Raw genomic sequence first — 19,113 nt, 5'->3', positions numbered from 1 at the left:
GCGATATTAGTCCCAGGTGAGCGATGCAGGTCCATTGGGCCTCCTGTTTTGTTTTGTTATAATCTGTGTAAAGGCAGCTATGCACCGGCATGTTGATACAAAATTTACAGATCACTGTTGAGATGGCACGTCACATTTCGTTCTATACACCAATGCATTTCACTCATCAGCGCTGTGTACAGGGATAACATATTTACTCTATATCATTACCAAGAAAAGTACCACCACTGTCAAAAGTTATATGAGATGCAAATATAATCTAACATCTGCCACTGTCTTCACATTCAATGATTTCCTCGAAATCAATGCACTTTGATTTTGTAATCCAGTATCAAACTCTGCTAATAAAAACTTATACACATGTTTATCAGATTATCTTAATTTATTTCAAAACCATGTTAGTGTAATACCGCTGAACAAGTTACATGTACTTTCTTTCAAAAGAAGACACTACAACTTATTTTCACTGAAGGAAAATTTCACATTACAATAACGGGCAAAGAGTACAGGGTAAAAGGATATGGGTTGACAAAAGTACAGGGTACACGTTACAGTGTATGGGGTAAGGGTACAGGTGGTAGTGTATGGGTTGAAAAACAGGTTAGTTTATGGGGTAAAGGCAACAGGGTAGGGGGATACAGGGTACTCGGTACTAGAGCAAATTAGAACCTGAACCAAAATGTTTTAAGAAATCCATTTGATGATATTACTATCAATATGATGTAATTCATTATTACTATTAAATTATAATTTTTTCATTCAAAATGAGGTGCATTAAATTTGATTAATAGGTCATTATTAATGTGCAAATAACAAGTCTTTATGTACAAATAGTCTTTGGATGAAGGGAGATAATGCAGAAGGTAAACCATATAAAATGTATATATAGTCTTCCATTTATCACAGCTATAGCAAGCACTTCTAAGGCACTGCAACATTTTCATAAACACAATTCTATGTCAAATAAATAATGTAAATCTATGTAATGCAGTTTCCTCAAGTCAAATTCCATTAATATTCCTCCACTGTTAGATGTTAAATACTCTTAATGTCTTTCACATATACAGTATATATATATAAAAAAAATCAACATATCGAAAGTCTACTTTTTCCAGTAAGCGTGTGGATTTTTCTGGAATCTGCTGAGACACTGAGGGGAACACAGAAAGGACATCATGGGCACATTTGTCCTGCCAAGTTGGTCTACGGCCGACACAGTGTGTGCTATCCTGGACAGGGACAGGTTTGTCGTAAAGTTCACAGAGCACCGGAAACAGAATTCTCCACACCAACACACACGGGCAGAGTCTAGGTATCTACAGAGATGGGTGTGTAGGTCCTCCTCAGTGTACCTCACTCTGAAAATACAAATGAAACAAATTATATTTTTATATTTAACAAGAAACACATGGGGACTATTTATATTTTTTATTTCCTTTTTTTTTTACAAAGTGTTGCTTTGGACCAGATTTTTTCCACCTTTAGGAGTGGGCATCTAAAGTTTCTTATGGACTCAAAGATTTATAATACCATTATACAACACAGGGTCAAGGCAATGATAGCGACATCAATTTGTATGCCATTTGGTTCAAATTTATCTGGTAGAATTGGGAGTTAAAAAAAAAATCATCTCAGCAAAGCCCTTGGCTGAGGTATACTTTATGCCCTCCACTTTTCATTTTAACTACATTGAATCCTATATAATTGCCCAAGGGAAGATTTATACCTAATCAGACTTTCCTTAAATGAAAAGCTGATGGTGGAGGCGGTGCCAAGACTGAAGTTCACTATGTGTCTGTTTAGTATTTATTCTTGTCTATGCTTTAAACATGTATCTTTTTACCAATAAGTAAGGTAAGCCAAATTAGCAAGGTTCTAGTGTACATATGAATGAATATATAGTTACACCTGCTCGTAGGAGGACCTCTGTTATAATAATTAATATAATTAAGTGACCGCCTGTGTTATATGAGACCACTATTTTGACTTCCTGAGGGTGGTCTCTTAATTTTGATATAGTTTTCACTATTTATACATGTACTTTCTTTACAAGTAATTCTAATAACATGTAGATACCGTTAATTCAGCTACAAGATAACACACTAACCAACATAACAATACATCATGTTTGTACATGAATATACGTACAGAGTAACAAATATTTAACAATAGTAACGTTTTTTTTATATATATCATGAAATATATACCTATGCTTTCTTATAGATCTGGCGCAGCATTCCATTAGGGTAATGTCTGGGAATCTGTCTGGCAGGTCGTTGTGGACATCTTGTTGGAATGGGTTTCCATACAAGTCTATAGTCTCTAGCTGTAGCTGGGTCATACTGGCAGGCAGAGTTTCAATCTTGTTCCCTGTTGCCGACAAAAACTTCATACACTTCAGTCTACCAATGGTTGGAGGAAGATATTTTAACTGATTATTATCAATTTTAAGAGTCACCAAACCTTGCAACTCACAAATTTGAAGAGGAAGAACTTCAAATTGATTTTGTCCGAGATCAAGAAAACGAAGATTGTTTTGTAAAGTTGATTGTAAAAAGAATTTTGGAGAAATATTATTCAAGTTATTCTGTACCAAAGTCAGCGATCTAAGATTTGGAACATTGCTGAAATCTTCTGGTAGACTTTCCAACACATTATCGCTCAAGTTTAGTTCAACAAGACAATGTAACTTGAGCATTCGGGAATCCACTTTTTTCAGGCGACACTGTGACACATGTAAAAACTCCAAACGCGAGGGAAAGTTTGTTGTCAGAGGATACTCCTTTCTGGAATTGATGACAAGTCTTGTTTTGGGTTTTTCGACATTTTTTCCAGAAGCTGGAGCTAGACAAGACAGAGTGACGTTATCCAAACTTTTCCCTTGAGCACCAAGTCTGAGCACGGAGAGAAAGTTCTTCAGCTGTAATGAATCAGCCTGAAAGTAAAAGGTTTTAAATTGCCATTCATTGATCAACATGTTCATTAAATGAAAACCCAATAAGATGTCAATGATTGCGTCCCTTTGTTAACTTCTGTTATCTCATGTACATTTATTAACTTTAATATTACATCTTAACCCTATCACCACTGCTGACCACAATGGCCTCATCCAAAGCAATGCATGGTTGAGTCCACTTAAGTTGCATAGGGATGAAAGGGTCAATCTGTCTAAAAAGAACATCACAAATAAATGACTTGTGACTTAATGATACACCATAAACCGCTGCGCTTCAAGACTATCATGGATCTTTGATCATGAATTGTATGTTAATACATGTAGTATGCCTCATAAATACTTAAATATAACTGATCTTGGTCATTTACGACAGAATATTGCATTTTCCTTCCTTCAAGACAGGGAAAATATTAAATTACTTTTTATGACCTATGTGACTGATGTATCAGCACATATACATTATTCAGGGAAGTTTTCAAACAAAATATCAACTGATCAATTAAGAAAAATCATTATCTTGTTAATTAACATCGCATAATAATAACTTAGTCATTGTCTAACCTTAATGTCCCTAAATCTACTACCTTTACAGAACACTGTTATAAATATTGGGCTCTCACAATATTTCTTTGGCCTTCATTAAGTATCTGGTACTCTTTGTACATCTTGCAAAGTCATTGTGTGCGATATGTACATAACACATTGATGTCTTTGCTCCATGTACAGGAGAAGATTTTATAGATTAAATATGCACTTAGACTAATTTGTACAAATGCTTCGAGTACTTACCTCTGCCCTGGTAATTCTTGTAGGATTATTAAACATTTATAATATTGCTCACATGTAAAGGGAGATAACTGCCTAGTGGATGTACTTACAATGCTTGTTTATTTTTATAGTGTGTTTTTTGATATTTTTTCTAACATTAATTTACATATACTTCAACAAGATTTATAAAACCATTGGGACTAAGAATTCGGTGTTAACCAGGTTATTTTTGATGTAAGTGGAAGTTTGACAAGTCCTCATTAATCAGCACATGGACTTGAATTTAAAAAGGGCAGACACCAGGGCATCCCCTGTGACCAGTGATCTTTTTTAATAATTGTAACACTAATGATATTATTGAAGATGAAAAACATTGTGTTATCATGTGTAAAGCTACACAATGAAAGTCAATTACTTATGACCCCTATTGATAAGAAATCTATTCATTTCTCAATGGCAAATGTAGCTCCAAGTATTTTAAACATTTAGGGAGGTTTATTTCTCAGAATGAGCATAGTTTGTGACCAAGATTGCTTTATTGTGAAGTGATATTTACTTCCAGTCTGTATGATGGTATGTTGTATCTTTTAGTATACATCATTATCGGTTATAACATGACGTATACAAGTTTTATAAATTGATGTCTTTGTGATGACAACAAATCATTTAGTTGTGTATGAACATTGGCCCTTGATTCGGTCAATAAAACCTTTCTTTTATCCTAATGTCAACAATCATTTGGTAGTTCTGAATGTTTTCAATGAATAATTCTTTTTTTAAATGTTGAACCTATCCATTAAGTACTCTACAATGACAAAGGTGAGAATAAATCAAATTTTAACTTCGGAATCAACAATCACAAAGGGCTGTAATTGTGTATATAGTGGGCATAAGACCTGATTTCAGTATGAGACACATGCTGATTGAGTTGTATGATTCCTTCTAGTACATATTATATTTTTACATAGTTTATAATGTAATACATGTATTACTTTGCTGATACTGATGTCCTGGGGAGGTTCCCTCACACGTATGGTAGCTTTGCCTTCACTGACAAACCGCGCAAAAATCTGCTCTATGTTGTCGTTGATCTGTAGAAAGAAAGAAAAATCTAATAACATGTACTTAGTTTCAAAAAAAAAAAGTTTCGTTTAAATGCCTATAACATGATATCTTAATTTTTATTTATAGGTTGCACATATTTCCTGCAAAATCACATTCCTGATCTTCATTGTTACTAAATTGATCTAAAACTTTCAGTGCCATCAATAATTGTCAAATGAAATTATTCATTGATTTTTTTATATATACATAAAAAGATTTTGTGGACTTGTCTTTTCTGGCTATTTCTTTTGCAACCTACACGTACAGTGAACTTTTCTTTTTCATATGTGAAAACGACTTAATAGCATGTTTAACAACTTTTTCACTTGAATTGTTCTGAAATTCCTAAAATTGTAAACACTTATCATCTTTATTCATTCTTAATGGATCCTCATGAACAAGGCATTGTTTCAGGAACATTGAGCGATGCAGCCAGTTTGGCAGTCATCCTCTGGCAAACACTTATATATAAGTTTCCAAGATGTCCTGCAGCTTGGTTTCATTATAAACGCTGTACTATATTTCAAGTATGTAAATTTTAACGAAATAAAATATTTAATACCACAAACTTTGCACCGTTGCGATCTTTCGCTGTACACATCATCAGGAAAAGTGTTCCGTCCACTGATCCTGGTTTCTTGCCTATAGACAACTGGGTGTGGGCTGCTTTGCTCTTGTTTTTCATGTTCATTGTTGGTAGCATTCGGTTCAGAACCTCAACACTGCAAGTCAGCCTCATGCTGGAGCTGAAATCACGAGCAAAATTTAAACAACACAGATTTTATTAATATAGAAATATTGAAATTTAAAGTAACCTATATCATGTAGTCTCGCCCGCTAAGAGATGTCATGGTACTTGTTCATTATCAATTTAATTTGCACTACATGGACATCGAAAAAAAACAGATTTATATATCAATTGAAGGGATATGCACTGCATGCAGATTAGAATATAAAGACAAATTGACACGACTCTTTCCTAATGTAAAAAAAAAAACAATAATTTTCTGTCTTATACTTATAGAAACCCTTTAGATTAAGTGACATATATATTGTATAACCTGTTAATGTCTCGACTCCTTTTCAAAGGTAAAGAAGATATAGTTATTTCAGACTAGTTGCAAATCAAAGTCATTGCAATTTGTCAACAAACTATATTGTATCACGGACTTAGATAACAATCTAATTCCGTGATTGTATATTTCTTCAGTTTTTCTCCAGTTTCACAGGGGTCTGTTCCTAAGACTATTAACATATGTCTGTGGAGAGTTTTTTTTTTAAATTTACAAGTGTGTTCAAGATAAACCATATTCTTTTTTATGCATATGTTTGTGCGCCGTGTGGTCTAAAATTTACAATATGAAATAAATAATAAAATTTCTAATTTTATAGGTTAGATCACAGGATCACGTTACAATCACACATATGCTATATTGTAATTGCTGTAGGAACTCTATCTAAATCATAGATTTATATACGATATGGTTTCTATCGTTATAAATCTATGATTTAGATAGAAATCCAACAGCAATTAGATATATTGTAACGTGACCCTGTGAGATAGTTTAGAGATACCACAGGCCCCTGTGTCCTAAAGTTGTACGGGAAAACAACCGAGTGCTTTAGGATTCACAACAACCAAGGTTGGAATTGATAAAGAAGAAATAAAGTTAGTATAGTAATGTTTATATAGTAATTTGTACGTGTAACTTGCTCCTAGATCTTAATTTGAGCCAGTCGATCTGGCGATAAATGAAAGATCTTCCAGCATCCACCATCCAGCAGAGTTGAAATTTCCGCCAAATATCTCGTTCCTACCTCCACTTCCGGGATATTCATACGCAATGTTTTTGGCAATAACTATTTTCTTTTTGATAAGTTATGTTTTTGTATTTTAGATTATAAGCGTGTGTACATTAATTAAGAAGCATAAGAATAAAATCACAATAGACAATACTGCAGTGGCATTTTAAATTATAAAATATCAAAATCAAACCTTAAATCTATGTTCGATGCGGATTTTTTTCCGTTTTACTGTTGTTTGGTCGCAGCTGTCAACTCGAGCCGCTATCGGCGCTATTTATCGATGCGCTCGTTGACAGCAGCCAGCTAATCGGAATTGGATGAATTATTGCACCGATTTTGTCTACTTTGTGTCGAAAACTATACAATGCTTCATTGATTTTAGACCGGTGCTGTTATTTATCCCGTTTCTTTGAAATATCACAGTAATTTCGGTTGCAATATGTTGAGCAGTTTATAATGAATATGATGATGAACTGATTGATTCTGGACTCGCAGTATTGTGATAGTGTTTGCGGTTTGCAAGAAATGTACATTTACCGTCACTGACAGCTACAGTATTACCACAAGGATGAAGCTGAGAAAGAGTAACGTGCGACTGTTGGCACTGTCGGCTTTCTATGCGCTGTATCTTGTTATTGGAGCATCTATATTTTCAGCCATTGAAGGTCCAAAAGAACGAGATTTAGTGAAAGAACTTCTTGATTTGAGGATACAGTTTTTGAATAAGAACAAATGTGTGACAGGTATAACTATAACCTTTACTATTTCCATAACTGTTTAAATTACTTATTTAGTCATTGTGGATACTTTGAAATCATGGAAATGCTTTAATTTAATCCTTATAGCGTTCAGTACACCCTTGAAAATATGTTTCTGACTCCACAAAATGAGCTTTGTATACAAGATCACCAATGAGGTGAAATGAAATTCCACTGAATTTATAGCATTATGCACTAACAACTCATTATATAAATATTAATATCTTTTTAGAGTTGAACAGATTATCTACATTTCTATCTTGATGTCATTGATTGACAGAAATTAACTTGCTGAAGTTCAGACTTCAAACTCTGACGCATCCAAAATAATCAGCTTATCAAATGATTAGGTTTGATCTGTGATCATATAAAAAATGGTTTAGACGCAAGTACTAGCCTCATCTTTCAATATACCTGTCAATATACCCATAATTGTATGGGGGTACAAGGCTAGTACCTGTGGTTTTCGTCTCTTTTTAGAGTTACAGGGTGCCAATTTGATTGGTGCTGGGTTTGATTTTTCCCAGCTGTCATAGGTCAGTTCTGTTTTAGCTCACCAGCCCTAAGGGCAAGTGAGCTTATGTCATGGTGCAGCGTCTGTCCTCGTCCGTCAACTTTTCCTTTCAACAATTTCTTCTGAAGAACGGACAGCCTAGGGTCATGATATTTGGCTGAAAGCTTTGTTGGTAGGAGCCCGATAAAGTTTGAGAACGAAAATGACCTTGACCTACTTCAAGGTCACAGGGGTCAAATATATCAAACTCTAAAAACGACTTCTTCTGGAGAACTAAAAGGTATTTAATCTTCCTATTTGGCTGGTGGCTTCCTTGGATGGAGCCCAACAAAGTTTGAGAACGAAAATGACATTGACCTACTTTCAAGTCACAGGGGTCAATTGTGTCAAACATTTCAAGCAACTTCTGAAGAACTGAAAGGTATATATATATATATAATCTTTATATTTGGCTGGTGGCTTCCTGGGATAGCTAGAGCCCGACAAAGTTTGAGAATGAAAATGACTTTGACCTACTTTCAAGGTCACAGGGGTCAAATATGTCAAACTCTAAAAACGACTTCTTCTGGAGAACTAAAAGGTATATAATCTTCCTATTTGGCTGGTGGCTTCCATGGATGGAGCCCAACAAAGTTTGAGAACGAAAATGACATTGACCTACTTTCAAGTCACAGGGGTCAAATGTGTCAAACATTTCAAGCAACTTCTTCTGAAGAACTGAAAGGTATATATATATATAATCTTTATATTTGGCTGGTGGCTTCCTGGGATAGCTAAAGCCCGACAAAGATTGAGAATGAAAATGACTTTGACCTACTTTCAAGGTCACAGGGGTCAAATATGTCAAACGCTTCAAACAACTTCTTCTGAAGAAATAAAAGTTATAGAATCTTCATATTTGGCTGGTGGCTTTCTGGGATGGAGCCCAACAAAGTTTGCAAATAAAAATGACCTCAACCTACTTTAGAGGTCACAGATGTCAACAACATCTTAAAGGATTTGTTCTTAAGAAGTAAAAGGAATGGATTCATAAGATTTGGCTGGTAGCTTTTTGGAATAGAGCTAACCAATTTGGGAAGGAAGATGACATTGACCTACTTACAAGGTCACAGGGAAAAATATGTCAACCAACTTCTGAAGAAGAATATAAAAGCATAGAATCTTATAATAATATTTGGCTGATAGTTTCAACAGATGGAGCCGACAAAGTTTGCGAGGGAAATATTTGTAGTGCAATAAAATATTTAATGAGAACATTTTGCTATGACTGCTTAAATATTCAGGTGAGCAATACAGGGCCTCTTGTTATTCATGTGATATTAAAGACCAACCATAAAAATCATGAGAGCATTTGAAAAAATGGAGAAGAATCTTAAATCACAATTTATCTCTTTACAATGACTTAGTGCATGGCTTACCATGTAAAAAAATGTATATATACAAAACGTATTGTATCAATCAGACAGAAGATATTAAGGAGGGTTAAAGATTGGAGTGACTCATCACAAAAGTCATTTCAGGTGTGTTGATCATGAAGATGTTTCAGAACATACACAACATATTTCGGGAGTCCCATAGAACATACACATGCCAGGACTGTGAATTCGAACGTTTCAGGTCTTTAATAAGATGTTCCGGGACCTCAAAATATTCTGTCTTAATATAATATTTTTAGTTTAATCATGTTGTAAAACTGAAGTTATTTGGCTCCTCATCCTTTCCTGTTAATATACACAATATATCCAATGTGCATTCCTTTTTAGCAGTATTTTGCAGACAAACATACTAATGGTGATCATGACGTCACTATATCTCAAAATAAACGAGGATAATGAACTGTATTACAATCTACCCATGTACCCCTGCCTGAGATTGTACTAACGTATAGATATTATCATTATGAGGGTTTCCTAATTTATAACACCTCCATATATGTCAACCTTTATTTTAAGCTGGCACCAAGAGACATGAGGCATCAATGTAAGCTGTGACGTATATTTACTGAGAATTTAATTTATAGATTACTGACAATCACATCTGACTTTTGAGATAATTGTTTACACTTGCTGAGTTGCATAAATATTTTAACTGTTGCTGCTATGCATAGTTAAATCAATGATAGATTTTTCAGATTATATATACATATATCTCCACATAAAGTGATGACATTGTGTAATATGTGTACCCTTACTGTGATGGTTAAAAACATCATGGTAAATTTGTATTATTGTCATACGTCACATGCATGGTAGACCCCAGCTAGTGTTTTCTAATATTTTATATTTATCAGTATGTCGCCTTTTGCTATTCATGATTTCTGTGTGCATCCGGTCTGTTCAAACCAGATCTTTTATTCGATCTTTTATTATCTATTTTTTAGATGGACGTTCAACATTGCGTGTCAAATATACACGTAGAAACTTTTATATGACAGATTTAGATACATTTGTATTTTCAAAAGTTGTTATTTTGATGTAAAATTAACACCTTTGATGTATACATTTCATATATACCCTTTTGGATGTTCTTTTGTTGTGATTGAGATTTTATATTTACTTCATTATCTGAATCGTAATATTTGTGAAATGTGGATATACATGTTCATATGTACATAAGATATGTATCATGTTATGACAATACCTAGCACCACAGAAAATGAGGAACAAATGCATACTGGATATATATATATATATGTAGTTATACTACAAACAAAGTGGACGATCTGAAAAAATTATGTTTTTATTCTATATGTAGTTATTTATACACATATTTGTGTATGGACAAACATAAAATACTATACATATGGACTACAGTGGCTTTCATATTAAGATGAATTTGGGGACTAACTAATTATAAACTTGTACATTATGTAAGATGCTAATTTTGTCCAATATCCCTTTTGACGTTTTTTGCTGCATTTTCCTGAAATTACTTGTGATTGTTAAAATATCAGCACTGGACAATAGAGTTAAGATGTACCCAAACCTACAGATATGCAAATTTTATGCAGAATACATTAATTAATTATAAAGCATTGTCTGTCTCCTAATTCTTAGAGCTTAATGTAAGCCTGCTTCAGTATGTTCTGAAGGCATACATTGATTTTGCTTTGTTGCTAGATTGTTCTTCAAATGGAAACAAAATGGAATCCTAGATTGCAATGACAAGTTTCAGAAGAAAAATATTGATTTCAAAATCATGACTGTATATAATTGATCATGTACATGTACATGCATAGGTTTGTTCAAAAATGAGGACTGCATGGATATATATCTTTCCTACATAACATTAATCTGTTCAATTGTTTTAAAAGGGCAGCAATTAAGCCCTGTTCTGTATTAGATGTACATTAAATATGATTTATTGTCGATAAGTTAAGGTTCAGTCCAATATTCAAATTCTATAATTGGCAAAAGTCACTAGAACATATTGTTTAAAAACTGTCATTTAATAAATAAGTGTTTCTATTAGAAATCTCCCCCTGTCCATTTAATGTTTAATATCAGATACATTTTTATCTATAAAAGACTATATATCACCTGTAATAATCTTTTACTAAATTTGAAGAGAAGGATTTTATTATATGTAAAAAAATAAGACATTATGAAAAACAGTGTAACAGAGTTGAAGAATTTGATTCATTGAGTTAGTAAATAAAATAAATTATCTGATTTATGTCTGCTGTAATATTTTATATTAATCCATCATTACTTTGTACAATAAATATTATTATAACATTTAAAAATTGTCCTGTAACGTTATATACATAATTCTTGTGAGGTTCATGTAGGTGAGAATTTAATACATATCAAAAACTGTTTTATATACCGGTATATAGTAATACCACAAATTCTTCATTGTCAAATTTTCTGAAAATTATGTCTAAACCATCTGGGCCTCACAGCAGTAAACTGTAGCGGTATCAAGTCAATATGTTATATAATGTTACATGTGAAACACTGTGATTCACACATGGGAAATATGGTGTAGAAAGAAGATGGGCAATAGATCACGTGTAACAGCCTTGGAATATTATACTGGTTGATTTTGTTATCATCATGGTGTCTTTTACTTTCGGCTCGCATGGCATAAAACGCTGGTGAGCATATAATATATATGTTGGTGTAGCATCTGACATAAACATTTTAAAACAACTTCTGATAAATACCAAGTGGTGTAGCTATAGGTTCATGACCTGTATTTGTAGGTTAAAATGGAGGGATAACTAGTTTATTAGCTCACCTGTTGGAAGGGCAAATGAGCTTATGCCATTGGCGCAGCGTCCGTCGTCAACTTTTTCTTTAAATCTGATCTCCTCCTAAACGCCGAAGAGGATTTCAACCAAATTTAGTCTGAAGCATCACTAGTAGAGGGCAATCATTTCCTAAATAAATGAGGTTGGTTCCACCCCTGAGGCCTGGGAGGCGGGGCCCTGAAGGGGAACTTAGCTATATTTGCTTTAAAACGCATCTCCTCCTAAATGCCAGAGAAGATTTCAACCTAATTTGCTCTGAAACTTCACTGGGGGAGAGCAATCATTTCCTTTATAAATGAGACTGGTTCGACCCCTGGGGCTAGGAAGAGGAAATGATCTAATATTTTGGTTTAAGATGCTAATATCCTCTAATCGCCTGTAAAGATTTCTTAATTGAATGAGGTTGATTTAACCCCGGCGGTGCTAAGAAATGGTACAGCTAGATTATCATATTCTATGGTGTAGTTTGTATAAATTGTTAAAAATTGGTTTCTAGGTTTATAAAAGCTTATACTATAGTTGAATGAAGTATTGTCTGATTACACCCTGTAATATGACATATTACTAATTTCAAAATCTGTTAACATGGCAACTCAATGGAGGCCCCTGATTAGTTAAAAGTCAGATATTGTGGTCCCAGTTGGGTTAGAACATAGATCTTGTCTGGATTTGAGGAAATTTCATATAAATATGTACTAATGCATTCAGTTGTAATGACTTAAATATAAAACCAGGTGAGCGATACAGGTCCAATGGACCTCTTGTTCAAATTAATGACCTTGACCTGCTATCAAAGGTCACAGGGATCAAATGTGTTAAAAAAATGACAACTTTTTGGGATATATGAGTATCATCTTGAATTTTTTTCACAAAATAGCATTGGTCTCCTTTAAATGTCAGAGGAATCAAATGTAATGTATGAAACATTTTCTTCTAGTTAGAAGAGATAGTGTCCTGATGATAGTGAACTGTTAGACAATTAAGATCAATCAGTGGCAGAAAGTAGAATTCTCCACTGTGGGCGTGTTGAGCAATACCACAACACCTGATGCAAATATATATATATGAATATCTCAATGTGCACAATTAAAATAAAATAATGCTTGGTACGGGATCCATATTTATGAAACCGTTTTCATGCTTAAGCATGTTTTTGTGCTCCAGCCTAATTTCTTATTCCGCCTGTAAACTATTAAAAAATCTGATTTTCGTCAATGATTTAAAATGTGAAGAGAATTCAGGCCATATACTGTTTTCAATTAATGTTTACAATTGATGTTTTGATTATTTGACATGATTTAAGCAAGTTACAAGAAAACTGGTTTGAGCACAGAATCATTACTTGCACGCCCTGAAGTCTTTCAAATTCTCTTAATATATTGCTACTTTTTAGCTCACCTGCCCGAATTAGGGCAAGTTAGCTTATGTCATGGTGCGGTGTCTGTCCGTCCGTCCATCCATTGTCCGTCAGCTTTTCCTTTAAACAACTTCTTCTTAAGAAAGAACAGGCCTAGAGTCAAGATATTTAGCTGAAAGCGTCGTTGGTAGGAGCCTGACATAGTTTGAGAATGAGATCACCTGAGTATGCCTGTACAGTATGGGACGCTCACACCCAAACAAATATTGACAAGTTGGAAATGGTCCAGCGAAGGGCAGCGCGCTATGTGCTCAATAAGCACAGGTACAACCATCGTACCTCCAGTGTGTCAGAAAGGTTGGACCACCTAAAGCTGCGCCCTCTAGCAGATAGACGTAGAGATGCTCATCTGACCATGCTTCATAACATTGTAAACCATAAAGTCGCTATCGTAAAATCAGACAGATTAATCCCTACAGTTAGAAAATCCCGAACAAACCACCAGTTTTCGTATCAAATTCCCCACTCAAAAACCCAGACCAGAAAGGCATCATTCTTCCCTCGAACCATACCCGAGTGGAATAAACTCCCACCTGACATTATTCAAATCAGCCGTCTACCGTCACCTTTCAAACGCAATTTAGATCATCTCGTATCTTTTAAAAACAATCTCTTTCCATGTTTCACTCCTCGTCTGACATTTTATCTTCAAATTGTTAAAGTTGGTCAGTACCATTTAGAAGTAGAAATAATGACCTTCTTTCAAGGTCACAGGGGTCAAATATGTCAAACACTTCAAACGACTTCTCCTGTAAAACTGGAAGGTATAGATTCTTCATATTTAGCTGGAAGCTTTCTGGGATAGAGCCAGACAAAGTTTAAGAACGAAAATGTGGTCAAATATGTGAAACGCTTCAAACAACTTCTGCTGAAGAACTAAGAGGTATAGAATCTTCATATTTGGCTGGTTTCTTCCAGTGATAGAGCTTCAGTCCGACAAAGTTTGAGAATGAAAATGACCTTGACCTTCTTTCAAGGTCACAGGGGTCAAATGTGTAAAACACTTCAAACGACTTCTTTTGAAGAACTGAAAGGTACAGAATCTTCATATTTGGCTGGTTTCTTCTTGTGATATTGCAAGAGAATATTTGAGAATGAAAATAACCTTGACCTTCTCTCAAGGTCACAGTGGTAAAATATGTGAAACGCTTCAAACAACTTCTGCTGAAGAACTAAGAGGTATGGAAACTACATATTGGCTGGTGGCTTCCTGAGATAGAGCCCGACAAAGTTTGAGAATGAAAATGACCTTGATCTTCTTTTAAGGTCACAGGGGTCAAATGTGTCAAACACTTCAAACAACTTCTTTTGAAGAACTGAAAGGTATAGAATCTTCGTATTTGGCTGGTTTCTTCCTGTGTTAGAGCCAGACAAAGTGTAAAAGCAAATGACCTTTAACTACCTACATTTTGTACAAGGTCACACAGGTCAAATATATCAAACAATTAATTACTTCTTCTGAATAATCTTAGAGCATAGTTTTATAATATTTAGCTGGTAGCTTCCTGGGAAGACGCCTGACAAAGTTTGAAAAGAAAATAACCTAGATCTCCTTATAAGGTCACAGGGGTCAAATTTGTCAAACAAATGTGAAAGAAGATAGTGAAAATAAAGAAATGATAATATAACTACTGGTAAGTATGAAAGAAGGTATGATAGCCCTCTTGTATGAGGACACATGATTGTGAAGATGCTGATCCCGGGGCTCCCCAACCTCGGCAGTATTCTAAATGTGCTGGGGATGTAAAATGTTTGAGAAAAAAAAGAAGAAAAACAATTTGTCAAACAACTTCTTAAGAAGAACCAAAAAGCATAGATTCATATAATAATATTTGGCTGGTGGTTTCAACAGATAGAGCCGACAAAGTTTGCGAGTGAAATATTTGTAGTACAGGATAATATTTAATGAGAATATATTGCTATGACTACTTTTAAATATTCAGGTAAGTGATACAGGCCCTCTGGGCCTATTAATTGTTCACACACTAACCCATACAAGAATTTGACTGCTGTTGCAAATGTTGGTCCCATGTGATAACACGAGACGTATATCCGTTGCTCTGTCTGTTAGATCTTGATTTGATTGTGAAGTCCCTGGTAAGAACAGTAATTAAGTGTTGTCACACCAGAAAACTCCTGCATCTATCAACTGTAGGGTTTAAAAGTCAGCACTATAGACATGGTGTGGTTCAGTGCTGCTGGGCTATATTATATGGTCCACTCTGTCGATCTGTCTAGCTGTTCTCTGTGACATTGTCCACCATACTAATCAGGTTTCCTGATCACCAGAAAGGCCTGACCTAGGGCAAAGTCCACCTCATCAACAGCTTAATCAATGGCTTGTGATTGTATCTTGTATTGAATATCTTGTGTCCAGTAGTACAAACAGCGCATAATTTATTCATGTTCAAGAACCTTAATAAATGGCAGAGGGAATATTGTTATTCTAAAACTAATACCTGAATAAAACCCATACCAAAATAAAAAATTCTTCAGGGCACATGTCAATTGCTATAGCTACCAAATTCCAAATTTTGTTCTAACAATGGACTAATGATGCATAGATCTACTGTGGATGTTTGATCTTTTATTGCTAATATATAACTAAGTACTGGCTAGAGCTAAATTGTACATTGTATGTCTAAATTGGTGCAGTGTACCTCACAGGGCAATTTTGGAAGGTCTTCAGTAGTACTGCATGTATTATTACCATGGTTTCTGTGTGTAATTATGAAACAATGGACATCATTGCAGGGATCTGAAGCAGTGATTTAATGCTTCAATAGCAAATACATTCAGCGGATGCATATTGTATGCTAACTATAATTTTGCACAGTCAAATTTTCACCCTTTACTGTCAAAATCCATATTCGGTCAGTGTTAATTTACGTCCTTCATATTTAACCACTTTACATATCACGATGTTTACAAATATTTGTTTTAAATTTGATAAATTCACCCTCATTACAGAGAGTGGAAAAGGCAAAAGTTGATGTGCAGCAAACATTTTCTGGTACTTACAAATATAGTGACCAAGAACACACTTCTTTGTCATAGTACGTAACAGCTATTAAATTAAGATTCTTGCAAAATCATTTATTGGAATTATGATTTTTAATATCTTTTGGAAAATGTTCTAACAGCTTTTGTTACAGAGTCATTAATAGTCTCGATGAATGTGACTCAGCTGAACATGTCTCCTTTTTAAAATCTGATTTTGTTCTTTGATGAAGTCCAATCATACAAAATGTATTTTTGTTTTATCACTTGACTGTATTATAACTGTTCTTCATTTGCCTGAGTGCAGCCATTGCCTTATTATTTTGGATTGGAAGAATAAAATATACGACCAGCTTTTATTGGTTGAGATACAAAGACCCACACAGTTCTCCTGTCTGGTCGTAGATGTCACATGTATACGCACAGGGACTCGTAAAACACCTTGGAAGTCTAGACCTTGTCCTAGGGTATTTTTAGTAGAGTTATAACTAGGGAAAGGGACATAATATAGATTTAATAAGGTAACAGGATTATACATTATAAATAAGGCAATGGTAATTTGAATCAGTAATTATATATAATTAGGTAAAGGCATATTATAATCAGAAAAAAAATAGTGTTAAGGTCATGATGGAGTCATTTAAGATGAAGATTAACTATTATAGGATAAGATAATGGTCATTACAATCAATAAGGATAAAAGTCATTAAAAAAAGGATAAAGGTCATTAAATTTTACATTAAAATCAGCAAGGTAAATTAAGGTAATTAGAATAAAAAGGCTAGGTACGTTTTTAAAATCAATAAGGTAAAGTGACATTTCAATTAGAATAAGCAGTGAGATCAAGCTCATTATAAGCGATAAGGCAAGTCATAAGTATCATCAAAAAAGTCAAAATTTAATTCTGAAGTTTTACATAGTAATAATTGTAATATCTTGCTATGTAATACTTGTCATATCTTGTTATAATATGTAGTATATATGCAAATTGCAACAGTTTATAATTTGACAAATGTCTAAGGTCAAGGCCAGGTAACTAAAAATAGAACAGAAGGACTAGACTGTCAAAAATGCATTGTACCTTATAAGTAATTTTCTATTTCTGATCACCCAGTGATCTTTTTGATGGCAATTTGAAACTATTTGGTGGATATCCTACAATGATCCTTATACAGTAGATTTCTCTTAATATCACTTCCCATTTGTCAGAGAAAAACATGATATTAACAGAAACATGACATAAACAGAATACATATTTTCTGATGTTTTTCAGCCCTCAAAACTGGAAGTGAACTTAGTCAAATGCCTAAGTGATGTGGCTCTACGAAGAAGATTGATATTTTGTAACTAACCCTGGCCTTTACCCTAGTTGAAATATAGATATAAGTAAATAAGTATAGAAATAAATATATTATTTGTATTTCATTTCAGTATGCAGTTACATTTCATATAGTTATTAGCAAAATGACGATCAGTACGATTGTAATTATGATTGTTTACTGCAGTAGTGATGTAGGCATACAAGTGTTTGGATGGTATTCTGCATCAAATCCAATTGTAAACATGAGAATTGGTAAATATTTACCTATATCTTGATATATATAATGTTCTTTNACAGGTGAATATCATGTTAACAAGTATGTAAGTCAACCTATTGTTTAACAGTCAGCCAGGTGTAACCTATTGTTTGACAGTCAGCCAGGTGTAAAAAATACCCTGTTAGGCCAAGGCATTGTTTACATAATGCATCCAGGGTGTGACAGAAGGTCCCCAGGGCATTTATCATGAATCAATACCACCATTTACCTGTATTTTTTAGTGAAAGTGGCCAAAATAAAGTGATATTAAGAGAAATCGACATAAAATCAGGTGATAATAAAAGAATTGAATTGCATAGATTATATAGCAGGAAAAACGGTGCATCAAAAAAACATGATAATAACCGAAAAGTGACATTAACAGACGTGATATTAAGTGAAATGTACTGTACAATGTGTTGTACCTGAGGATCCTAAATTCATGATTGCTGTTTTTCAAAGTCATACTCTGTAGAATGCTGATTGGCACAAAAAAATATGCCTAACTTGTATTCTATTGCCTGAAGTGTTGGTAGTTTTGTTCATAGTTGTTGGTAATTGCCTAATTGGTAGTTAGTTGATAGTCTACCTGTTGAATAAGCATATTCTCTCCAGATCCTTTGATCCATTGCTGGCTGCCATGACTTCTAACTCTGACCATTCTGGCTGTTACTATGTATGTCTGGTGGTCTGGTGTTGTTCATACTTGGTGGTAAATAGTACTTGTCAGATTCCATATTTAAGTAATGCTATATTACCCATATTCCAAATCCAAGATGATTGCTGTGGTCTGCTCTGTGTTGTAAGTATGGAGGAGATAAATATGGTCAGACACAAAGCAGGGCCGTTGCTGACCTGTCACTGTTCTAGTTTAGAATCAATATTAGGTTAACCATTTTTAAGATGGATGGAGGAAGGAAGCTTAAGGCCATCATGAAGCACTTACAAGACCCCCCCC

At 34.3% G+C, this 19,113-nt stretch overlaps 2 protein-coding genes across 2 annotated transcripts in view; one reads left to right on the top strand and one right to left on the bottom strand.

Annotated features, from left to right (window-relative positions):
- Positions 1 to 370: 370 nt before the first annotated feature.
- Positions 371 to 6,646, bottom strand: LOC110466073 (leucine-rich repeat protein 1-like). Its single transcript, XM_021522352.1, has 5 exons — positions 6,532 to 6,646; positions 5,391 to 5,574; positions 4,717 to 4,815; positions 2,208 to 2,935; positions 371 to 1,358 (listed from the first exon to the last, which is right to left on the bottom strand). The coding sequence occupies exons 2-5, from the start codon at positions 5,565 to 5,567 to the stop codon at positions 1,103 to 1,105; spliced, it is 1,260 nt and encodes a 419-aa protein (XP_021378027.1). The 5' UTR covers positions 5,568 to 5,574; positions 6,532 to 6,646; the 3' UTR covers positions 371 to 1,102.
- A 234-nt stretch (positions 6,647 to 6,880) lies between these two features.
- The window catches only part of LOC110466088 (potassium channel subfamily K member 1-like), a 24,539-nt gene continuing 12,306 nt past the window's right edge, over positions 6,881 to 19,113 (top strand). Inside the window, exon 1 of the mRNA XM_021522384.1 lies at positions 6,881 to 7,377. Coding sequence (XP_021378059.1) covers positions 7,203 to 7,377 — 175 coding nt within the window. The 5' untranslated portion in view covers positions 6,881 to 7,202. The remainder of the gene's footprint in view (positions 7,378 to 19,113) is intronic.

The sequence above is a fragment of the Mizuhopecten yessoensis genome, unplaced genomic scaffold (genome assembly GCF_002113885.1).
Source record: "Mizuhopecten yessoensis strain PY_sf001 unplaced genomic scaffold, ASM211388v2 scaffold11115, whole genome shotgun sequence".
NCBI classification, from domain to species: Eukaryota; Metazoa; Mollusca; class Bivalvia; order Pectinida; family Pectinidae; genus Mizuhopecten; species Mizuhopecten yessoensis.
Note: the sequence above shows the minus strand (reverse complement) of the source record. Positions and strands in the feature narration are given on the sequence as shown.

Coding starts and splice junctions, on each gene's coding strand:
- LOC110466073 (XM_021522352.1), bottom strand. CDS start 5,567: ATGAGGCTGACTTGCAGTGTTGAGGTTCTGAACCGAATGCTACCAACA. Junction 4,816..5,390: donor GCAACGGTGCAAAGTTTGTG/GTATTAAATATT, acceptor TTCTTTCTACAG/ATCAACGACAACATAGAGCA. Junction 1,359..2,207: donor AGATCTATAAGAAAGCATAG/GTATATATTTCA, acceptor TTGTATTTTCAG/AGTGAGGTACACTGAGGAGG.